Here is a 24,345-nt window from a genome sequence, read left to right on the forward strand (position 1 = left end):
CGGGCCGTGAGTTCGAGCCCCGCGTCAGGCTCTGGGCTGATGGCTCGGAGCCTGGAGCCTGTTTCCGATTCTGTGTCTCCCTCTCTCTCTGCCCCTCCCCTGTTCATGCTCTGTCTCTCTCTGTCTCAAAAATAAATAAACGTTAAAAAATTAAAAAAAAACAAACAAACTCCTACAGGTGCCAGCCAAGGCCTTTCCAGAAATGAGACCTCTTACGTTTCTAAGAGCAGGGAGCCTGCTTATTCAGCGTAACCTTGTCCATTCAGGGATTCATCTGTGGGCTTCCCTGCAGGTCTAGAAGGCAACTCCCCATGGCTGTGTTTGCCCATCCGTGACGGGGACAGAAAAGCATCCGCACTCACTTACACGTGCATGGAGAGCACTCGCTCTGTTCCAGGTGTTGACCACCCTGCTTGCCTCCGGCGACAGGGAGCTCTCCACCTCGAGAGATAGCCCTGCTTCTCTGTCTCCAGCGAATCACCGTTAGGAGTCCCGCCTCAGCGTGACCCGAGACACGTGGCCCCAGGATCGCAAGGCCAAGGTAGATTAGAGTCAGGCCAGCAGGGTTCCAGCCCCACTTTCCAGCCTTGCGACACTGCGGGCCGGGCCTTGAGCCTCCTTGAGCCCGGTTGCGCTGTCTGGAGATTGGAACCAGTACGTCCCTGCTGTTCCGGGTTTTACACGAGGGTTTTACACGAGAAGAGGGCGGCTTAGCGCATTTAAGGACTTTCTGTCGTGGGCCCCCACCCCCATGCCTACCGGTTGGCCCTGGTTGAAGCTGGCAGTTAAGAGTCGGGCTGGCCGACGTGAATCCTTGGACAGTTCAGTTTCTCTCAGAGCCTCCGGCTGCTCATTGGTCAAGCAGGGACATTTGACGATACTGTGTCCTCAGGTTGGGGGGAGGCTAGGCGTGTGCCCAGAGCGTGGCACAGACGAGGCGCTCGGTAAGATGTCGGTTGGTTTTAGCGTTGCCGTTCACCTGGTGTCTTGCCCGTGGCCCGCACGGGGAGCCTTCCGCAGACCCTTTCCGCCTGTGTCCCTTTACATGTGGCCTTAGGAAGAGTCTAATCATCTGCGATCAGAGCAGTGCCGGTGGCACGTGGGTCGGCCACCTGTCTGCTGTGTCTCACGGTGACTCGCCTGTGGCAGGTGCTTGGGATGGTCTCAAGGTGGGGGAAGGAGGGGGGCTGGTGATGCCAGTGTGGAAGGGCCGTCTGGGTCCAGCTCCCGAGAGGGCCGAGCCGGTGGGACTGGAACTGGGGTTCAAGGTGGCACTTGACCCAGGCCTGGCTGGAGACCAGCACCTGGTCCCAGGTCTCAGAGTGGCCCCCGCCAGGATGCACAGCCCTGAGCTGGCCTGGAGCCCGGGGCTGGAGGGGCCCTGTGTCCAGAAATAGTCTTGTTGCTCCGGGAGTCCCGGGTGGGTGTGGCCTGCAGGGAGGGGAGGGGAGGGCAGGGCAGGGCAGGGCAGGGAGCCAGGGGGCCTTATGGAAGCGACCCGGACAGGAGGACATGCACCTGAGGCAGGACAGACCTAGTGCTGGTCTCTGCTCTGCTATGTGACCTTGAGTAGGAGTTCCAACCCCACCAAGCGTCAGGTTGCCCTGCCTCAAAATGGGTGCGGGCCGCTTCATTCATTCATTCACTCACTTATTCATTCTAGATAAGTGCTTTCCACGTTGCTGGCCATGGGCTAGGCATTGTGCGTAGAGCAGCAGCCACACCGACTTTCTGCTTTGGGGAAGACAGACGGCCAGCTTCCTGTGTCATCCGTCACCGCTGAGTGTGGTCAGGACGGCCGTTAGGAAACGATAGCAGGGCGGCTTTTTGGGCTGCGTGGTCAGGGGAGCCATTCGACTGGTGCCCAGAGGAGGTGATCTTCGAACAGAGACCTGAAGGAAGGAGACACGGGAGCCGTGCGAGGGTCTGGAGGAAGGATGTGCAGGAGGGGGAAGTGCAAAGGCCCTGGGGCAGGAGAGGCCTGGTGCATGGGAGGCTAACCGAGCTTCAGAAGGTGGCCTGGAGATTTAAGGCGCTCAGTGCCTGGTGCGTTACGGGTGCCCGGCCCGTGTTTGTGTCTCTCTTACCGTCTCACCTCTATCCAATCAGATGGCTCCCAGAACCTCAGAATATTCTCTTATTTGGAAAAGAAGGTCTTTGCACAGGTGGCTAGTCCAGAGCAGGTCAGACTGGTCAGAGTGGCCCTAAATCCAATGCCTGGTGACCCTAATCAGAAGAGGGGAGACACACAGAGACACCCACAGGGAGGAGAGGGCCATGTGACCCAGGCGGGGCGTGTCTTACAAGGCAAGAGCCCCAGGGATGGCTGGAACCCCCAGAAGCTGGAAGAGGCGGGAAGGATTCTCTCCCAGAACCTCCAGAAGAGACTGTGGCCGCATCAGGACCTTGATCTGGAGTTCCGGCCTCCGGAACTGAGCGAGAACCAGCCCCCGGTGTTCAAAGCCCCCCAGGTCGTGGTCATTTATCACAGCGGCCCCAGGACACTGACGCACCTCCGTGGGCTTTCCGGAGCTCACGTTCCCCTCTTCTCTTGGACTTCGTTCTCCCCGGATCTCTGAGGAAAGGGTGTGTCTGCCTCCGTCGGGGAGTGCATGGCCTTGGCAGTGAGCTCTGCCCGCAGCGCTGGGCGCAGCCCAGGGCCTCTCAGCCCCTCGCTCTGCCGGCTGCCCCGAGACTCTCAGAAGCAACAGTGGGACTTCGCTGGGCAAACCTTTCGTTGATCTTTCATTAGGGACGTTTTCAAAACTATGCATAAGTAGAATAATATAATGACCCCCACATACCCATTACCTGCCTTCGATGATTATCAGTCTGTTTGACCCACTCTTATCCGCCCCCCCCCTTTTCTCTGCAGCCGTTTAGAACAGATTATGGAGACTGAATCCTTTTAGCACGGCCCCATTTTAAACAACTATGACTTGCCTGTTGACACCTTGACTTTCACCTCGATCCTAATCTTTGGTCTACTCTCTCTCTTGCTGTTTTTATGTGTTTGTGTTTCTGTTTCCTTTCGATCGTCTGTAACATGAGATACTATGTAGTCTGTGAAATGAGGGGGCAGATCCATGAAACAATAAAGCAAACACCCTTTCGGGAAGTTTCTGTGACACCCGTCGACGGGAACGACCTCCCCGGAGGCCCCCGAGGCAGTTAGTTACAGGAGCAGGTTGGTGTAGTTGGGACACATGGGACTGGGGAGCTAGTGGAGCGAAGGGGACCCTCAGGCCATGCTGGACCAGCTCTGGCCAGCCACCAGAGGGGCTGGGTCCTGCCCTGGAGCGTCATGGAGACGTGGCAAGGTGGGACCGGGACCTCCAAGGCAGGGCCGGGGCTGGTGTCTGGACGGGCACGGCGTTGGACGACCCCCAGGGAGCCAGTGTCAGTGAAACGGCAGAGGTGGGATTTCGGGTGGAGGGGACCCTTTGGACGGGGCGGTATTTCTCCCTAGCGCTCGGGCCCCTGTGGTGCCCGCCCGGGAGCCCGGCCTCGAGCAGAGAGTTGCGTCCTAGGGGGGAGGGACTGGAAAAGAAGCCCTCACCCCCACCCCGCCGCCCTGTTTTCACTTTTCAGTTTAAGAACCCCCTGATCCTGCTCCTCCTGGCCTCCGCCTTGGTGAGCATCCTCACGAAGGAGTATGAGGACGCCGCCAGTATCGCCGTGGTGAGTGCCCGGGGGCCCGTCTCTGCCCCGCACGGCGGTGTCGTGGTTAATTTCGCCGTCGCTGTCTTGGCGGATAGCCAGGTGGCCTCTGGTTCCTTCCTGTGGGGAACAGTGTCGCGGAGAATTCCCTGGCCGAGACCCCCGGGCTGGAACTGCTCTGTCCCGTCTGTGCAGGTAGCACAGAGACCGGTCCACAGAGCGGTCCTTTGTGAGCTGCTTCCCAGAGGTGACCACCGAGCACCTGCTTAAAAAGGATTTCTTCTTAATTTAGGTGAAAGTCGCATCATTTAAAAAGTAAGCGTTTTAAAGTGTACAATACAATCCAGGGGCGCCCGGGCGGCTCAGTCGGTTGAGCAGCCGACTTCGGCTCAGGTCACGATCTCGCGGCCTGTGAGTTCGAGCCCCGCGTCGGGCTCTGTGCCGACAGCTCAGAGCCTGGAGCCTGCTTCCGATTCTGTGTCTCCCTCTCTCTCTGCCCCTCCCCTGCTCATGCTGTGTCTCTCTCTCTCTCAAAAATAAATAAAAACATTAATAATAATAATAATAATAATAAAAGAATACGTCTGTACTGTAGGATCCTGTGTTGTGTGTCTATGCAGAAAAATCTAGAAGGGTACCCCAAAATGTGAATCTTTGGATACCAGAATTTGGGATGATTTTTCTGTTCTTTTTTTTGGGGGGGGAGGGGTTCGCATCCGTTTTATAAATTTCTGTGTGCTTGTTTTGCAAGAAGGGGACAGAGTTGGCAAGGCCAGGTGCCGTGGTCCACCTTCCACGGGCCAGCTCGCTCACTCGTGGAACAGCTGGGTACTGACACCCCCTCCCTGTTTGCTCCCTAGGCGGTGCTTATCGTGGTGACTGTCGCCTTCATCCAGGTGCGTAGCTCTTTCCTGAGGTCTCGGGCAGGGTAACCCGGGTGTGACGGGAGCCTTGGAGTTCCCGGCCTTGAATGTCATGTCGGATGTGCTTCCCGCCAGGAATACAGATCTGAAAAATCGTTGGAGGAGTTGACCAAGCTGGTCCCTCCCGAATGTAACTGGTGAGTCAGAGATGGCCTGGGGCTTCTTGGTTCCTCGGGGCAGCCAGTGGGCTGGTGGGGTTGGCAAAAGTTTGCCAAGTCTGTGTCCCTTGTGGTGTGATGGAGGGGAACCCTGCCTTCCTGGGGGTTGGGAGACATGGCATCTGCCTTGCCAACGGATTACTGTGTGTCCTTGGGCATGTCGTTCGACTTCTCTGGGCTCTCACGGTCTCATCAGGGTCTAATGAGAGTGCCGGGGCTGGGGCCATGGGTGACGGGAGTGGACTTGGGAAGAGAGCAGCCCGCGACCCCCGTGGTATGGTGGGCACGGCTGGACTGAGTGGACTGAGCAGTCGCGACGCAGGGCTCGAACAGGCCGAGGCTTCGGGCCGTTGGGCTGTGGGGTGAGACGTTGCAAGGCTGGCCTCAGCGGCCCCGCCGGCCTCTTTCCTGCCTGGACGTTTCCGCGTCGCCCGTTGTTACCACACGGCCATCCCCAGAGGCGTTTGAGAGGGACAAAGGGAGACCGAGAATGCAGTGCTATGCGGTAGAACTTTCTGGGATGTTCTGTAATCCACGCCGTCCAGGACGAACCACTACTCACCTATGACCACGTCAGTGTGGCTGGGGAAGTGAATTCTTCATTTCACTGAACTTCAGTAGCCGGCGGGACAGCTGAGGCTTCCGGCAGGTGCACAGTCCGCTGCCCCAGGGTAGGGACGCGGCCGACACCCGGGAGACAGTGTCTGGGGCCTGGCATTTTCTTGATGTCATTTCTAGTTTGCCAGTGACTTTTCTAGTCTCTCCTGGTGAGAATGGACTGATTTCAGGAAAGGGCCAAGTCTGCGCCCCTCCCCCATCCCCCGGCTGGCTCTGCTCATGTTGTTTTGGGGCCCGTGTCTTTCCCAAATATGCACCTGCTGCTTACAACAAAGTAGCCGAAAGTATCTCACAGGTCCAGGGGCTTGGGAAGGGTTTAGACACACAGTAACCCTCTGCTTTCTCAAAGATGATGTTTGGGGAAGAACCTGAACATGTATCTAGATACATATGGCACAGGTGCGTCCCACAGCTGGGGTAGAAAGCTCTAGTGGGTTGCGTCCCACCTCCCAAGAAGCCAGCAAGCGAGGGGCGTTTGTGTGTGTGTGTGTGTGTGTGTGTGTGTGTGTGTGTGTGTACAACACAAGGCAGAGAATAACCAATAACAGAGACAAAAAGAGGGTGATGTGGAAGGGCTAGAGAAGGTGAGTCGATTCTAGAAGGTTCACTGGGGGCACCAAACGTGACGGAGCTTAATAAGAAGACGAGCCAGGCTGTCAGAAATCCAGATGTGTGACATGTGACGTAATCCTACGACCAAACGGGCACATAAATGATTCATGTGGTCTGATGATCTGATCTTGAGTGTAAATATCAGGTCTCGGCCTTTCAGGCGGACAGTATGCCTTATCGATGTCCCCAGAAGTCACTTCTAAAAGACAGTTCTATTTTCAAGAAGAGCGATGGGCACCGAAGATACGCAGCCTCTGTCTCGGTGTCTGTTCTCCACGCCGGGAGGAACAGACCTCCGTCCTTCGCGGAGCCGTTACGTATTTATTGAGCACCTACCGTGTGCCAGGAGAGATCATGCCAGGGTTACCCCGGGGAACGAGAAGGGAAGGCCTCGACCATCAGAGAGCACACACTCCTACCAGGGGAGGCAGATACTAAAGGGAAGGAACGAGATGATTTTGGAATACGGCAGGTGCATTCGAGCCAGAAGGGGCCCCCGCACCTGAAACCACAGGAAACCTCATGGAGACACAGTAGTTCCCGATGGGAGAGTGGGGACGGCTTTCCGTAGCTGGTGAGCAGGCTGCCCTGACCTGACCTTTAAGGAGGAGCTGACATTTTAGGTTGGGACCTGAGAGATGGAAGGAGCCAGCCGTGGAGAGTTGAGGGAAACGTCTGACGGGCGCTCGTGGCTGCAAGGGACAGCCGAGCTGCACAAACCAGAGAAGTCGTGGTGTCTCAGGGCGAGGGGCCTCGGGTGGGAGGGACAGTGTGGTTGGTCAGCTGGAGATGACACGGGGGGCCTGGTGCTTTGATTTCTCGTTTCTTAAATGTTTTTATTTACTTTTGAGAGAAAGGGAGAGAGAGACAGAGACCGAGTGTGAGTGGGGGCAGGGCAGAGAGAGAGAGGGAGACACCAAGTCGGAAGCAGGCTCCAGGCTCCGAGCTGTGAGCACAGAGCCCGACGCGGGGCTCGAACCCACGAACCGTGAGATCGCGACCTGAGCCGAAGCCGGACGCTCAACCGACCGAGCCACCCAGGCGCCCCAAGACGGCTGCCACAGCTCCAGACATCGGAGCCGGACGTGAAAAGCTCCAAGAGAGGAAGAGGTCGTGTGTGTGTGTGTGTGTGTGTGTGTGTGTGTGTGTGTGTGTGTTTACAGAATGGGGAAGCCTTTCTCACGAGCCCCCAGGAAATGTCCATTCGTGTCTCACAAACCAGCGTTACGGAAAGTGCCTGTGCCTAAGCCAGTCCTGGGCAGGGGCCGGGCTCACCCCGATGGTCTCAGCCAGTCAGAAGCCACTCGCTGGAGCAGACGGCTCGAGGTGGGAAAGGGTGGCTCTCAGAACAAGAGTGAAATCTGTTAACGAAGAAGAGGGGAAAGAGCAAAGAGCTTGAGACCAGAAAGGGCTGGGTGTGTTCAAGGGCTGGATGGCAGGAGTGCGGGAGGGGGCAGGACCCAGTCAAGGGGGCCTTAGCAGGGCCTTTGAGTTTGAGCCCAAGGTCATCGAAAGCCATTGGAGGTTTGGAGCAGTAGGAACTTGTGATCTGGTTTTTTATCTGCTTTTTTGTGTTTTTTTTTTAAATTTATTTTGAGAAAGAGAGAGAGGGCACAAGCAGGGGTGTGCAGAGAGAGGGGGAGACAGAGAAGCCAAAGCAGGCTGCGTGCTGTCAGCGCAGAGCCCTATGTGGGGCTAGAACTCACGAACCGTGACATCATGACCTGAGCTGAAGCCAAGACTCGGACACTTAACCGGCTGAGCCACCCAGGTGGCCCTGATCTTTGCGTTTTAAGAGCCCTCTGGCCACGGCGTGTGGGACAGAGAGAAGATGGCCAGGGACGGGGCGGGAGCTCGGCTGGGACTGTGGCGTCCGGGGAGGGTGGCGAATGGGGGGGTTGCAGCGGGAGCCTGTGCCCAGAAGCACGCGGCTTGTTACTGGCACGGCCGTGAGCAGGGGTCACGGCCCAGCGGGAAAGGAGGTCCCGGGCTTCTCGGGCCCGTAAGATGCCCCCCCATCTCTGCCAGACTGAGTCCTGGAGACAGTGCTCTGTGCCCGAGTGGTGTCTTCTCTGAGGACAGAAGTGCCTCTAGCCACTGACTCCATTAAGGAAGCTTTAGAGCTGCCGACTTACACCTGCAGAAGCTTCTGGAGGCCACGTGGCTCCGCCTTGCTTCCAGGCAGGGTAAACAGTAGTGGTGGGCCCGCGTTTCAAATGAAGCCGAGGGTCTCCCAGAAGCCACACGCTTCGCCAAACGTCTTTTAGCGTGTGTGACCTTAAAATACGACAAAACCACGAAGGCGCGAGGGTTTGTCCGTAACTGGGAGAGAAAACGTGCTTCTGTATTCTTTGCTCAAGTTGGCTAAAGTGCGCAAAAGTAGGATGTGATCAGCATGTCGGTGTGTGTGTGTGTGTTTGTTTGTTTGTTTACCGTTTCACATGCAGCATCAGAGAAGGAAAACTCCAGCATTTGCTTGCGCGAGACCTGGTTCCCGGAGACATCGTGTCTCTCTCGATCGGAGACCGGATCCCCGCAGACATCCGTCTCACTGAGGTGAGGAGTCCCGGACCCTGACCTTTGTGATCTGTAGACACTTAGCTTATTGGCGACAGGCATATTCTCCCTCTCTCTCTCTCTCTCTCGTGCACACACACAAGGCATGAAGTTAGCAAGCAAGCTCATTTTAAGCACAAAGCCCCTCGAATTGTGTTTCATAAATTATTCATTCCCAGTTTTAAGTTTTGGTTATGTGATTTTCTGGCTTAGAGCAGACAACACTAGCCCGTTAAACCAGGGTGGGACTGAGGGATGAGGCAAGCGTGGCTTCTAGAAGGAGCTGCTCTGATGCCAGAAGGAAGTGTGACCAGATTGCTTGCTCAGTGCCGAGGAGGGAAACAGACCAGCGGAGACACAAAACGGAAGTACGAGCTTTTACGACAGTGTGGGTTGGGGACGTGGGGTGGGGGGCGAGCCGTGTCCCTGACCTTTGTGGGTGTCATGGTGCCACAGCGTCACCTGAGGCTCTCGGAGATAATCCTTGATGTATCAGAAAAGGTGAAGTCGAGTTCAGAGGGATCCGTCGGCGGGGGTGATCTATTTGACGAAACTTTGCAGAAATGCTGAAGAATCATTCACGGCTTTCAGTGATAACGGCTTCAGTGCAGGCTATCTCCCCGACTCACTTATTTCCAGAGCATGTGTCTTTGGGAATTGTAGGATCATTGGCATGCTGTTAACACAGCGGCCTGGAGGGGCGCCCGGTGGCTCGGTCGGTTGAGCTTCCGACTCTCGATTTCAGCTCAGGTCACGATCTCGAGGCTCGTCAGTTCGGGCCCCGCATCGGGCTCCGTGCTGACGGTGTGTGGAGCCTGCTTGGGATTCTCTCTCTCTCTCCCTCTCTCCCTCTCTCTCCATCTCCCTCTCTCCCTCCCCTTCTCTCTCTGCCCCTCCTCCACTTGAACTCTCTCTCTCCCTCTTTCGCAAAATAAATAAATACACTTAAAGAAAACAAAAACACAAACAGTGGCCTGGAGAGGGTGATGGGGAAGGACGAAGAGCCAAATCCGGGCCCCGCATTTAAAGCCCCGAGCCGCTCTCTGCGGCAGAGGCAGGGGCCCGAGGGACACTCCCGCTTTCAAAGCCTTCTGCCCCTGACTTTGAGATCTGCCGGCAGGGTAGGGACCCGGGTGAGCGGGCTGGGGGGCTTGCTGTCAGGCTCATGCCGCTGTCCCTTCCCGAAACAGAACAGATTCCTCGGCGTCTGCTACCCCCCCTCCCCCGCCCCGCACTGGCCTTCAGCGGTCCAGAGGCGGTGCCTCGAGGCGGCTAGTGCCCTGAGGCCGGGCACTGGCCCTGAGTTTGAAGCCAGGGCCTACCGTTCACAAGCTGGGTGGCCTGGAGCGAGGTACTCAACCTGTGTGCCCCGTTTTCCCGTCTGCAAAACGGGGGAAGAAAGTGGGAGGCCGTAAGGATGACATCCCCTGGATGGAAAGGGCTCAGCCCAGGGCCTGGCACGGGTGAGTGACGCACGCTGGAAATCCGGGGGCCCCGGGTTTCGTCTCCCAGCCCCGCACCTGCCAGCCTGCGACTCTGACGAAGGCTCGGCCTCCCTGAGCCTTGGTTTCCCCATCTGTCAAAGGGGATAGCGCTCATTCCGCCTCGACGAGTAACCACCTGCGGCACGCTCGGCCCGGCGGCCGGCGTGACGTGAGCGGTCGGTGCGTCGGCAGTGGCTTCATTGCGCTCCCTTTCCCGTCCCCCCACCCCCACCCCGAGTCCCCGCAACAGTTCATAACCCCCGGGTAACTCTCTCCCTCAACTGGTTTTCTTCCTGCCTATGTTAAGGCCACCCGTACCTGCTTCTGATGCCACAAGATGCTTTTTTTCCCTGCGACCGGTCACAAGGCGGCACCTTCCCCTTCTTGGTATTTTGCAACTGCCCTGAACAACCAATGCCTTTGTTTATTCACCGTGGCATATTGGTGTCAGCTATTAAACCCTGAGATCCGGGAGAACTTTATATAGGGCTTAAAGCCACTTAGGTCCAGGAAAGAGCGGGTTCAAGAAAGTTCTTAAAATAGGTAAGCCCACCACCCTTCTGCATAGTGTGTGGAGGTCACGGAGTATTTTCTCTTCCCACAGTGAAAACAAAGGCCAAGGCCTGGTGGGGGAGAGGCTGATGCGGCCCAGCCAGTAGAACAGGGTCACTGCTCCTTGTTTTTCTTTGACCACTTCCGGAAATGAAAAGGGGGTTGAATGGAATCTGTCGGGGCTCCAAGTAAGGCTCTGTGTTGGAGGGGAGACTGGCTGGGCGTGAGGAGACAGGAACAGCCTTGTCTGCTCTCCAGCAGGAAGGGACCAGAGGCTTCCACTGTCTTCAGGCCCAGCCACCTCCGGTTGGCCACTGGTGTCACATAGGTTCTGGGCCTTGAGTATCTTTAGCCGCCAGAATCGTTGCACAGGCACGCACACCTTGTTCCTTCTTGGCCCAGACATTCCCCTTCGTCTCTGCCTCCCAGCGTGTTTCTCTTTCCAGAAAGAACGAATGCGCTTACATATAAAGCCGGGTCTGTGCCGACCACGGGGTAGAAACTGCTTCCTTTCGTCTCCCAACAACCTCGAGAGAACACGACTTCATCTTCTGACTGTACAATAAGGACGCAGAAACCGGGAAAGGTCGAGCAGCCCGCCTGAGGTCATGCACCTGTCAGTGGGGGAGGAGGAGCACATGCTCTCTGGCCTGCAGTCGGCTGTTCTGACTTTTTCTCGCTCCGTCTCTCCCTCTGGGTTCCCCAATGTATCTCTCTCCTCTGGCTGCTATAACAAATGACTAGATACCGAGCGGCTTAAGACAACACAAATGTATTATCTTACGGTTCTGAAGGTCAGAATGACAGCTCATTTCACTGGGTGGAAGAAAAGGAAGGTGTTGGCATTTGAAAACACAACAAATAAACCTGGGCAAGAGTTAAGGCTCACGTCTCAGTTCAGAAGGTCGGGGTGTTGACTGAGCCTCCGCCTGGAAGATTCCTGCCAATCCCAAATTGACTTCAGTGAAGTGTATTCAGGATCAAGCCTGCCTGATTTAAAAATGTCCCCTAGGGACGCCTGCTTAGCTCAGTCGGTTAAGCATCCGACTTCAGCTCAGGCCATGATCTCCCAGTTCGTGGGTTTGAGCCCTGGGTTGGGCTCTGTGTTGACAGTTTAGAGCCTGGGGTCTGTTTCCGATTCTGTGGCTCCTTCTCCCTCTCTGTCCCTCCCCCACTTGAGCTCTATTTCTCTCTCAAAAATAAATAAAACATTTAAAAAAATTTTTTTAAATGTTTTGATTATTTTTCTTTATTATCATTATTTTTTTGAGAGGCAGAGAGAGACAGAGCACGAGCGGGGAAGGGGCAGAGAGAGGGAGACACAGAGTCTGAAGCAGGCTCCAAGCTCTAAGCTGCCCCCCCCCAACGGGGACTTGAACCCACGAACCATGAGATCATGACCTGAGCCGAAGTCAAATGCTCAACCGACTGAACCACCCAGGCGCCCCATTAAAAAAAAATTTTTTTTTTAATGTTCTGTAGACCAGATTAAGCTGTGAGCCTTAGTGACCTGTGCCTTTGTCCATATATCTAGTTAATTCCACTCACTGCCAATTCTGTTGTTCTTCCTGGCTGGTTCTTCTGTCCATGCGCACTGCCCCCCCCCCTCCCCGGGGAGCCATCCTTGGCCTCACTTGGGTTCATTCCTTGGACTGTGGGCTTCCCTTCCCAATGCCACTGGCCGCGTCTTTCAACATCTAGCATCATTTTGTGGATCTCACTCACCTCCCTTCTCTGCTCAAGACTTTTCATGGCTCCTCATTACTTACAAGGTACCCTCCAAATTTCTTAGCCGATGCCAGAAGCAACTGAGTTCCAACCCCACCTCCTCCAGTGCTCCCTGTGGACCACACCTCCTGTCTTCTTGCCTGTACCCTCTCCATTCAGGGCTCGTCCCGCCCGTGGCTTCAGCACCAGGGACAGCGCCCACCGCACTTCCCCCCCGCCCCCCCACCTCCACCCTCTCCCCACCACCCCGGCCAAGAATCTGTGCCCCAAAGAGGGTGGATAGGTGCCCACACTCAGCACCCTGGGTTTCTGTCCCGTTAAAGCTGGTGGGGTGCTGGGAGAAGAGAGGTCTTTTTTATTAAGCCTGTCACTACCGAGTTCGCGCATCATCGATCCCCCCCAATTTGCTTTCTCTTCCTTCCCTGCCTGATTGACTCACCAACTGTGTGCTTATCCTTCGAGGCCCATTTCAAGTCCCTGATCCTGCAGGAACTCACCTCTTCCGGCCCATCCCCCAACCCTGCAGCTCCGCCCTCCTGTTTCTCACTCCCAAGCCCAAGGCCGCAGGTTCGATCTGACAAAAACATCCGACTGCGACTGCGGTCAGTTGGGCTCTCGGGCCCAGTCAGCGGAGGGGTTTCTCTTCCCCGTGTTGACTTTCTGTTCTTACTACAGTGCTGCTTAAATGTGAACAAAGTTAGGTACAAATTCCATGTGCTTCAACCTGGAAACCTAAGCCAGATTTTCCTAGGAAGTACAACGTATTCAAATGATCATCCTGTCCCATGAGACGATTCTAGAAACCGAATCCCTGCTTGCCTTGGGGATGTGGTGCCACTGTCTCCCGCCTGTGTGCGTGGTGCCAGCAGCCGGTGGTGCTGGGCGACTTCGTCTTCCCGTTTCTTCCTTCGTCGTGTTAGGCGCCACTCCAGGAAGTCCCTTGACTTTCCCTGTGTCCTGGAGATGAAAATACAAACACAAAGTCTAGATCAGTGGCGGTTGTTATTTGGCTATGGTAATAGAGTGAGAGAAATGCCTGGGCTTCAGTGGGTCAGGGATTTACTCCTCTCTCACATGATGAGAGACTGGAAGGGGGGGTGTCCAGAGCCAATATGGCGGCTCCACCATGGAACAGAGTACAGGGCTTCTCCCAGGCCCCCACTGCGCCCTCCGCAGGATGGGACCGTCCTTTAAATGCTTGCGAGATGGCTTCTGGAGCCACTAGGGCGAAGGCCCAGGGAGGGAGAAAGAGGAAGCCAGAAGGGTGAAGAGCGTCTCACCCTCAGTCGTCTTCACAGATCTTGCCCTGGACCGTCCGTGACTTCTCCCTGTGTCCCAGTGTCCAAAGGGGTGGAGACACTGTGAGCTGCAAGGGATGCTGGGAAATAGTGTTGCAGGGGCACATAGCCACCCCCAAGTCCAGATACCACTGCCAACGGGGTTTCTGTTAGGAAGAGGGGACGTGGGCATTATACAGGCAAGTGGGAGCCTTTGTCATTCTTGGGGACACATTTTAAAAAGATCGCTGCTAGATTTTTTTTTAATTTGAAAGTATAGAGAACTCACCGGTCCCTGTTTGAATAATGCCGACCTAACTGTTCTCTTGTGAGCTTGTAGGACGTTGGCTTCTCTCAGTTGGTCTTAGATACTTAAATGACAAGGTCCCTAGGGGCAGAGCTCACCCTGGCCCCCACGTATGTCCCCCATAGTATCCAGCTGGCCACAGGAGGCCCTCCTCTTGTGTGATAGCTACTGGGTCTGTGGTCCGTTTTGCAAGATGGTCAAGAGTGCGGTTTCTGGAACTAGAGCCTTGGCTCACGCTTCGGCTCTGCCACGAAGCAGCTGTATAACCTTGAACAAGTTACTTGAGCAAGTGACTTAATGTTTCCGTGCCTCAGTTTCCCCACATGTAAAATGGAGAAAACAGTAGCATCTTTCAGGGAGGGGATGGGGATTTGGAGAGAGGGGCCTTGCAAAGTGCTCGGCCCAGGGCCTAGCTCATCCCAGGAGTTCTGGGAATGTGAGCACTCTCTCCTCCTCTCCTGGTGTGTGTGTGCGCGTGTGCACACGTGTGGCTTCTGGTGTTAACACAGCCTAAGGCTGCTGCTGAGTAGCTGGTTCCGTGGTGCTCCAGGCACACGGGATTGTATGGGTTTCTCCAAGGTGGGCAGGACGCGGAGTGTCCGGAGAAAGACACAGGTGCTTTGAAAGATACGTTCTAGGGGCGCCTGGGTGGCTCAGTCCGTTGAGTGTCCGACTTCAGCTCAGGTCACGATCTCACAGCTCGTGAGTTCGAGCCCCGCATCGGGCTCTGTGCTGATGGCTCAGAGCCTGGAGCCTGCTTCGGATTCCGTGTCTCCCTCCCTCTCCGCCCCTCCCCTGCTCGTGCTCTGTCTCTCTCTGTCTCTCTCTCAGAAATAAATAAACATTAAAAAAAAATCGTAAGATATATTCTAAATTACCCGTTGCCCAAGTATTTTTTTTTAACAGTACACTAAAATTTTAAATAATGTTAAAGCCGGTATGAGACTTCTGTGTTTTTTCAGGGGAGGGGGGGCACACGATCAACTCTTGTCCAGTTCCCGGAGGCCCATGAGGCCGTGTTCTGATAACTTGTCCCGTGACTTCGACGTGGTGTTTGTTGTCTGTTGGCGAATGGAATTAAGGTGCCAGATACCGTGCTGTGCTTCTCTGGTCGCGGTTTTGTTGTGTTCCGTTTCGTTTTGTTTTGTCGTGGCACAATTAGAAACGAAAACAAAAGCAGAAGCCTTGTTCCATCCTAAGATGCGATCTGTATGAGTTCTTCGTGGCAGAAAATCCTCACGAAAATAGCTGTACCTGAATGGCAGAGGGGCAGTATGGTTTGCTTTACGAAACCAGACATCATGGGGCGCCTGGGAGGGCTCGGTGAGTTGAGCCACCGACTCTTGATTTTGGCTCAGGTCATGATCTCACGGTGGGGATTGCGCCCCAGGTGGGTTCTGCACCGAGCCTGGAGCCCGCTCGGCCTCCTTTTTTCCACCCCTGCCCCTCCCCCACTCACGCATGCACACTCTCTCTAGGACAAACAAAAAGACCAAACAAAACCAGGCGTCAGAGCCACCATTTCCGGAAGGCCTCAGATCCAGAGCGGCCAGCACGCACGCACCTCAGGTGGCTGGGTCCCAGTCGTCCCAGCTGCCCTCCGAAGGCGTCTCCCCAGCCACGCCTCTGTTCAACGCCAGATCGGTCGTTTTTATCATTTGGCAAGAGGGCAGTGATTTCTCAAAGCCTAAAGATCAGGTCCAAATTCAAACAGAGACCTACTCATTCTTTAATGCACCAAAGAAAGGTGTCTGAAGTTCCTGAATGTTGCGTCACACTCGGGGGCTCCTCGGCTCGCGGGCTTAGAAATGACCCCTCGCTGTCAGGGGCGGTCCCAGATCACCCTTGTTTTTCTTCCCTGCCAACACTGGAGTGTTGTCCCTGGAATGTGTCCGGGAAGCCAGGAAAGCCTGCATTGGAATATCCTTCCAGGTCAGTACAGGTGGCCCAGAAAAAAGTCCCTTTCAGCCCGACTCCAGGGCCTGGCGGAGGGACGTTTTCTGCTTAGAGCTGCGTGCCGACTTTGTAGCGGCCCGTCGGTCAGGATTCGTCCCTGTCGACCGGGACCGCTAACTCTTAGGCACAGGACGCTTTTCCCAGTTGAGAAGTTTTATGGGGTGCGAGGGGTCTGCTCTGCGCTTGACCGAGCTGTTCTCAGGGCGAAGGGCGCAGACTGCGTTCTTTTCCCCTCGTGGCTCTAGGTCACAGACCTCCTGGTGGATGAATCCAGTTTCACAGGAGAAGCGGAGCCGTGCAGTAAGACGGACGGCCCGCTGACGGACGGAGGGGACCTCACCACTCTGAGCAACATCGTCTTCATGGGGACCCTGGTGCAGTACGGGAAGGGGCAGGTGAGCCCCGGGGACCTCGGCCGCCCTCGCCAGCAGGCTCCCCGCCTCAGATCTCACCCTTCTCTCTCCCGAACGCAGGGAGTCGTGATCGGAACAGGGGAGAGGTCCCAGTTCGGGGAAGTGTTTAAGATGATGCAGGCTGAAGAGGTAAGGGCCGGGGGGGGGGGGGGGGGGCTTTGCTTTTCTTGCAAGTCGGGGTTTGAGGTTATTCTCGGCTGCTGCTGCCAGCCCTGCGCCCTCCTTAGGCATGAGGGTGATGTGGTCAATACGAGTTCACGTTTTTTAAACTTTGTTTTTATTTAAAAACACTTATGGCCGGGGGGGGGGGGTCGGGGGGGTGGGGGTGGGGCCGCCTGGGTGGCTCTGTCGGTTGGGCGTCCAGCTTTGGCTCTGGTCACGATCTCACGGTTCGTGAGTTCGAGCCCCGCTTCGGATCCTCTGTCCCCGTCCCCCCCCCCCCCCCCCCCGCCTCGGCCCCTCCCCCCCCCCCACGCTCTTCCTCAAAAATCAATAAAACGTTAAAAAACAACACAGGTAAAAACACTTACTAGGATTTTTTTTGCCGAGATGCAGCTCACAGACCGTAACACGCACGGGCCTGAAGTGTGGAGGCCCGTGGATTTTTACATGCGTGTGCCCCGCTCTGTGATTGTCGCCCCGCTCAAGATACGAGAAAGCCGGGCGGTGTCCTCTAACAGACCCACCGATCTCCTCCTTTCAGACGCCTAAAACCCCGCTACAGAAAAGCATGGACAAGCTGGGGAAGCAGCTGACAGTCTTCTCGTTCGGCATAATTGGTGAGCGAGGCCGTTTCTGCGCTGGGTCCCTGGGGCGCGGGGGAGCCGTCCTGCGGTCCTCAGTGGGACCGAGGGCGGACGGGAGACTCAGGGGGCCAAGCGGTCTCTGTGTGAGACACGACAAGCTGTCGTACAGAGCAGCCTGCCCCTGGGAGGGCGTAGCGTGGTCAAGGTGTATTTCTTGCTCGTTCCCGCCTGGGTGGCTTTCCTGGGTAGGTCACCTCCAAACGCCGCCTCGGGGTCCCGAGCCCCGACCATTCCCCCTTCTTCCAGGTCCCCAGAGGCGGGCCGGAATTCTGTTCAGCCAGCGAGTGGGGGAAAGCGGGAACACAGAGGTTGTGTGGGAAATTTTTAAAATTTTTTTATTTTCGAGAGACAGAACACGAGCGGGGGAGGGGCAGAGAGAGAGAGAGAGAGGCACAGAATCGGAAGCGGGCTCCAGGCTCCGAGCCGTCAGCACGGAGCCCGACGCGGGGCTCGAACCCACGAACCGCGAGATCGTGACCTGAGCCGAAGTCGGAGGCTTAACCGACTGAGCCCCCCCAGGCGCCCCAGTACGGTTCATTTTTAAGGCATGGGCCCCCAAGGCCTGCTGTCTTTGCCCCTTCTTGATTGGCCAGAATGGAGTCACATGGCCTGCCTGACCGCAAAGGCGACTGGGAGGGACGGTTTAGCCACGCGTCTACGTGACCGACCAGGCTGTGCCGCTCGGCCTCTGGCAACACAGCAAACGGGCCCGACCCGATGCTGTGGGTCTAAACAGGTCTTAAGCCTGAATCCCCCCTTGGGGCCGCCCCGGTCCCTTCGCCCACTCCTTCCTGCTGTCTCCAGCTCTGGCTTTGGTTCCGTGTTCTTCATTTTCCAGCCCTCACGGTCAGCCGGAGCCTGGCCCGTAGCAGATTCTCAATAAACGCTTGTTGAGTGAATACTTAATAAAGGAACCGACCCAGAAAGCAGCGCCCCCTAGCGCAGGCGGTGATGACAGGACGTACGAGTGGGTCTGGCTAGACCTGCGGAGGAGCCAGAGGACGTTTCCGGGAGAAGCAGACGTCGCGCCTCTGGCCACCCAGATGTGCGAATTCGTTTAGCGAGTGTCTTGTGACACTGGGAGAGGTTTGGGGCCACCGAGACGGATCAGACACAGCCTCGGCCCTTTGAATGCGCCCAGGCCGAGAGGAGGGAGGCACCTGAACAAACGTGCAACCTGAAGGTCACGGCTAATCTCCAGTGGGAGGCTGGGGAAGGCTCCAAGGGAGGTGTGGCATCAAGCCGGGTCTCGTAGGGTGACAGGAATTTGCCGAGGGAACAAAGAGGGAAACTCGGAATTTCGTGCCGGGACCGAGGGGATCTCCGCTCCCCTGCAACTTACACGCAGGAGTAAATCTAGCGAAGTGGTTAAGAGGATGCGGTCTGGAGTCCGGGCTTCCAGATCTGTCGTGCGGGGGACGCACCCGCCTGCCCTTTCTTCCCTGGACACCCGTCCCCAGATTCCGGTGTCTGGTCACCTCTCCAAGTTCAGCTTTGGATTTAAGTGCCTGGCGTTGGCTAAATCACAGGCTGTACTGTGTTTTTGAGCAGCTCCTTTCCGGCCTGTTCCAGCCTGTCCTGCCTTCATCCCTCCTTTCCAGCCTGTTCTGTCCTGGAGCCCTAGTGGAAGATGGGTCTTAACCGGCCGATTCCGGTCTCAGCCAGTGGGGCTCTCAGCCGGGATGGCACTTCAGGTGGATTCCTGCTTCTCAAATCCCGAAACAACTCCTCGAGGGGGACGTGGTCATTATCCCCACTTTACAGATGAGGACACTGAGGCCCCAGAACTTTTCCTCCTTGCCAGAGCATCCCGTGCGCGTCCACGGGTCCCAGTGTGACTCATGCCCCCTCTCTGCCCCACCTCTGGCGGGGTCCGCGTGTCCCGGGCCTGCTGGTTAGTAAACACCGGGTGACTGATGGGGGCGAGAGTGGAACAGGGGACACGTTGGGACACGAGCACGGCAGGACGGAACCCTCTACGACCCGGGCCCACGTGCCTGTCACAGGAACAGCTGTCACCTGCCACATCGGACGCCACGGGGGGGGCGTCCCAGCACAAACGGCACCCGGGGAGAGTTCTGGAATCGTCTGCCAGCGTTTTCAAACAGCCTGCGATGAACTAACGGAGGGATGGTCTGTCTCTTTCTCTGACTTGAACCGGCTTGGTCCTTTCCGGAAAAAGTAACGCCGTTCTTTTTGGCGGGCGTGGGAGTGTCTTACAAAGGAACAGGAGAGTGGTCACAAGTCCCTGAGGTTCCTACCCGTTGACTCAGGCGCAGGAGAGGAGTCTGAAACACCTGGGCGTGTCAGAGGAGGTGCGCGTGTGCGCGCGTGTGTGCAGATGTATACTTTTTGTCTCTTTCCCAGGCGTAATCATGTTCACGGGCTGGCTACAAGGAAAACAGCTTCTGAGCATGTTCACGATCGGGGTCAGGTAAGGGCACGGACCTCCCCTGGGAAGGCGGGAGCGGGGAAGACCGGGGAGCAGGACCCCGGCCTTGGGTGGGAACGCTGCGGGTTTGAAGCCTGTCTCCGCCAGGCCCGGATTCTGTGCCTCTGGCAAGCGTGTTGGCCTGAACTCAGTGTCCTGGGGGGAGCAGTGGAGGCCAGCCTGCCCCACGTGGCGGGGACCCCACCGCCTCTGGGGCAGGGCAGGAACTCTCCTGTGCGCCACCCCTCCCTCGCCGGCCCCCGGCCCCCGCCGTGAGGGCCCGCTGATGACTTCTCCGCGCCACCCAGGGCTGAGGGAGCCAATCACAGAGTTTGCGGGCTGGTGGGGAAAGTAAGCGCAAACACGTCAAGTGAACGGTAGCAAAATAATCACAACTCACGATCAAGGCCACAGAGGAAACCATCGCGGAGGGAGTGCAAGGGAGGTAGGAAGAATGTCCCCGGAGGGCGGCCCGGGAACGTCCTCTGAGGGCTGTCGAGGAAGAGCCTGCGGGAGAAGGCGGGAAGGGGGTTCCGCCGGGAGGACCCAGCCACGCGCATCTGGGGACAGCAAGAGGACTGGCTGGGCTCCCTAAGCCGAAGCACCAGGGGCGTCGGTTAGGGGACGTGCCACCGGGCTTTTTGGGGGCCGCTTTCCCTCCCGATTCTGAATAGCGTCATCAGAATCTTTCCCCACACGCATGGCGAGCCATCTTTTTGGCAAAGCGTTGGCCATTCTCGACATAGAGATGAGAGGTGACAGGAGTGCGAACCCCAGCTTGCTGAGCCAAGAGGGGGCCAGGGGGCGTGGGCAGCTGGCTGCGCTGTGGGACGTGGGGTTCAAGGTCAGGGCGGGCTTCCTGGAAGAATGGGTCATCGAAGAGTAGGGGTTTCCAACGGTAGCCGGAGGACACGAGGGTCCTGGGGTCACGGGTGCACGGACTCGGTGGGTCTGGGGGGGCGCCTGGGACTCTGCGTTCCTAACCAGCCCCCCGGGGTGCTACTGCTAACTCTAAGTGGTGACCCAGTCGGGGCTCCAGCAGGAGGCGGGGCCAGGGAAGAAGGGTGAGCCCTTGATAAGAGTGCTCAGGTGACTAAGCCCTCAAGGGCAGGTGTGGTGGCCGAGGGACAGAGAAGCCTGAGCCCTGGGGGGACTCCTAGAAAAGCCAGAGCACTCCAAAGCTGTGACGCTTAAGGACCTCCCCTAAATAATGACACATGCCATTCCCCTCTTCTACACGGTGGAAAGTTCTGTGAGCCGAAGACTCAGTAACAGGAGAGGCCCGCCCTCCCCAGAGCCATTGGTTGGTCATTTCTGGTCCCCAGTCTCAGTGTTCCTTCCACCTGACCTATCCCACGACAGCCACGTCTCACTTGCCGCTCAGAGGCAATCTACTCTGTTCGTGTCACCTGTGACTTTGAAGCGACGGAGGCTTTTCCGTTTGTAGCAGAGTTAGTCGCTCGAAACCCCTGAATCAGAAGGCAGAAATAGCAGGGTGGCCAGCGAGGAAGAGATTCTCGAAAGAAGTAACGTAAGAGCCACTGTTTTAAACACTTTCTCTTAATTCCCTCTGCCTCGAGTGACATTCAAGGTGATCCAAAGTATACTCGCTTTTCCTGGTCCATGCTAATCTTTATTAGTCTGTGGATTAATTTTTTTTTTTTATCACGCAAGCATCCAACTACATACAAAAATGCCCTTCCCAAGCCATATGGGGGGGAGAAAGGCCCCATCGTACGCCCTCTGCAAATGTTTGCTTAGCTAGTCTCGTCTGCTTGTGCCATAAAACCGAGGAAGCCTTCTTGCTGGCACCATAGAAACTGGGCACAGTCCTTTGACCAAATTCAGTAATCTTGGTTCATATAACCGGCCCCTGAATGCGCCATTGTTTCTGGGGAAAAGGCCACCGCTCATGTACCGTATTTCTTCGATTTCAGACACATTGTCTTTCCCACTTTAACTCCTCTGAGGTCGGACTGCCTCTTACAAGTGAGGCGCCTGGGGGGCTCAGTCGGTTAAGCGTCTGACTCTTGGCTTGGGCTCAGGTCACGATCTCGCGGTCCGTGGGCTCGAGCCCCGCGTCGGGCTCTGTGCTGACGGCTCGGGGCCTGGAGCCTGCTTCCGATTGTGTGTCTCCCTCTCTCTCTGCCCCTCCCCTGTTGCTCTCTGTCTCTCTCCCTCAAAAATAATCAGCATTTAAAAAAACAGACTACAGTACAGCGTAAACATGACTTTTTTATGCACCGGGAACCAAAAGGTCCACTTGACCGGCTTTTGGTGACGGTCGCTGTATTGCCGTGGCCCGGAACTGACCAGAGGTCCTCCGAGGTGTGCCTGTGTTCACTCATTCCTATTTGTTCGTCCAGCAAATATTTTTGAATGCCTGCAGCGCTTTGCTGATGTCCTGGTGCAGAGCCCGCCCCCCCGAAACTCTTCAGTCTCCCCCCCTGAGATCAGCAGGAAGCCCCACACCAGCCCTTGGCCTCAGCCATGCCCGCTCAAGAGTGTGGGATGGAGAGTCAGTCTGCCACGATGTTCCTGCCGCCGAATTTTAGCAGAAAGAGCCCCTTCCTAACATCCTATCACGTGTTGACACGCTGCCCGTGGGAAGGGGATCTTAGGTGCTTCATCGGGTTCAGGTTCCTGAGAGAGAGAAGCTCATTGGTTCAGCTTGAGTCACATGTTCTCTTCTAATCCAATCAGCCATGGCCTGGGGGGGGTGTGGTCACATGGTAGAGGAAGACTTGGAAGGATAATAATGTAAGTGAGCAGACACCCAGACAGCTAGGCTACCACAGGCAAAGGCACAGCAGAGTCACTCTAGCTCCTTCAGCTTCAATTTCCTTGTCTGGCTCTCTTATCAGAAGTGTCTAAACAACTGGACCAATGAGAAGTGAAATTCAGAGGAGGACCCAGACGGACCCTCCAAACCAAAACATTCCACTTCCTGCTTCTTGCCCAATTCTGGAAATTCTTCTCCTAGGACCCAAAGACTTTTCTCTTTAGTAAACGAGAACAATTTAAACGCAGAGGCACTTAAAAGAGGCAAAACAACCGAGAGACTAATTTATACTAAAGTGTGGATGTCTGATAGGGACGGTCCCACCCCAAGAACAGGGTTTCGCAACAGGAGAGCTTAGAGCAGTGGATGCTGAAGAAGGAGACAGGTGCATCAAGGGACTGGGAACAGAGACTAGAACCGGGACGCCGGGGACACCAGAGACATACTTCCCCGGGTAAAAGTGTTGCCGACCCCAGTTGGGATTCGTGTCGTCCTTAAGTGCATGTTAAAGGTGACCCATCTGGCCTTTTGGTCCAGCCTGGCGGTGGCTGCCATTCCGGAGGGTCTGCCCATCGTCGTCACGGTTACGCTGGTCCTGGGGGTGCTGCGGATGGCCAAGAAGCGGGTCATTGTGAAGAAGTTACCGATCGTGGAGACGTTAGGTGAGGGACTCCGCTGGCTGAATTCCTGCAAACGGGATCGGGTGGGTGGGAGTTCCGCCTGGGTGTTTCATCGGCCTGAGAGGTGATGGTGATGATTCCTCTTTGCCATAAACTGGGGTTTTCTCCTGCCAGGTTGCTGCAGTGTTATCTGCTCCGATAAGACAGGGACTCTGACGGCCAACGAGATGACGGTCACCCAGCTGGTAACGTCCGATGGGCTCCACGCCGAGGTGAGCCCCGTGCCGATTTACCCGGTTCCGGCCAAAGGTCTGCCCTGCCAGCCCCTTTCCTTCGTGAAGAAAGCACACGGAACCTTCTAGCAAGCAATAAGGAAGAAACAAACACGGGTGGTTGTATAGTTTCCCTGCCACCCACAGCAGCAAGGAACGTGACCGAGTTAAGGGAGCCACCTTTATGTTTTCACAATTACCTTTTAGCCATTAGCTCATTATGTAACGTAGAAGTTAAAAACACGGTTACCCGTAATCCCCTGTGAGAAACTGATCGTGACGGTCCCTTTGGGTTTTTCGGTCTCCCTCCTGTACCTCTGGCACAGTTATAAGCTCCCGGAACGTGCAGTTTTGTTTCCTGCTTCCCCCCCACAACCCCAAACCTTCCAGATTAAGGGGCTCTCTTCTGTGCTATTACTTTGTTTTCTTAACCATACTTTTCCCTGGCTCCCGAACAGCCCATGGAATCGGCTTGTTGCAATTTCTTTGTTTTTAATTCTAATTTTTGAGAGAGCGCGGGAGCAGAGGAGGGGCACCGAGAGAGGGAGGCAGGGTCCGAAGTGGGTTCCGCACAGGGAGCGGAAAGCCCGAAGTGGGGCTCGAACTCGCGAGCTGCCACATCATGACCCGAGTCGAAGTCGGATGCCCCACCGACTGAGCCCCCCCGGGCGCCCCAAGCTTAGAGAAGTTTCGAGAGCATGGCACTTAGTGAGGTTTTCTGGTTAACACACGGTCTGCAGGGACCATCCTCCTGCTTGCAGCCTCGTTGGTGGGTAGGATTATGTCCTTGGGGTGGGTCTCCCAGAAAAGAGATGAGGGGACAACCCGGGGCGTGTATTACTGACACGTGGTGACATCCTCTCCGTGGCTTTGCCCTGCAGGTCAGCGGAGTTGGCTATAACGGCAAAGGGACTGTGTGTCTGTTACCCTCAAAGGAGGTCGTTAAGGAGTTTAACAACGTCTCGGTGGGGAAATTGGTAGAGGTGAGTGTCAAAGCCCCACGGGTGGAAACAGACATTTAAAAGGAGCTGACGGTTATTCTCTCAGAAGGGAGGAACAATCGATGGCTCCCGGCTACTGGACCAACCAGGTGTTGGTGACCATTGGGCCTCCCGCCCCGCCCCCGCCAGGGGTCAGGTGTCACAGGGGCCCAGAAATAGGTGGGAACACCGGAAGTAAGAGAGAGCTGG

The 24,345-nt window shown here is 56.2% G+C and overlaps 1 protein-coding gene across 1 annotated transcript in view; it reads left to right on the forward strand.

The window, feature by feature from the left end:
• ATP2C2 (ATPase secretory pathway Ca2+ transporting 2) overlaps positions 1-24,345 on the forward strand; it is a 62,280-nt gene that overhangs the window by 23,476 nt on the left and 14,459 nt on the right. The window contains exons 4-14 of the mRNA XM_047078847.1: positions 3,592-3,681; positions 4,521-4,556; positions 4,659-4,720; positions 8,419-8,527; positions 16,077-16,226; positions 16,305-16,373; positions 16,948-17,023; positions 19,418-19,484; positions 22,801-22,925; positions 23,058-23,155; positions 24,037-24,138. Coding sequence (XP_046934803.1) covers positions 3,592-3,681; positions 4,521-4,556; positions 4,659-4,720; positions 8,419-8,527; positions 16,077-16,226; positions 16,305-16,373; positions 16,948-17,023; positions 19,418-19,484; positions 22,801-22,925; positions 23,058-23,155; positions 24,037-24,138 — 984 coding nt within the window. The remainder of the gene's footprint in view (positions 1-3,591; positions 3,682-4,520; positions 4,557-4,658; positions 4,721-8,418; positions 8,528-16,076; positions 16,227-16,304; positions 16,374-16,947; positions 17,024-19,417; positions 19,485-22,800; positions 22,926-23,057; positions 23,156-24,036; positions 24,139-24,345) is intronic.

The sequence above is a fragment of the Lynx rufus genome, unplaced genomic scaffold (genome assembly GCF_022079265.1).
Source record: "Lynx rufus isolate CCGP_SWC_20201006 ecotype Redwood Valley unplaced genomic scaffold, mLynRuf1.p SCAF_16, whole genome shotgun sequence".
In the NCBI taxonomy this organism is placed as follows: Eukaryota; Metazoa; Chordata; class Mammalia; order Carnivora; family Felidae; genus Lynx; species Lynx rufus.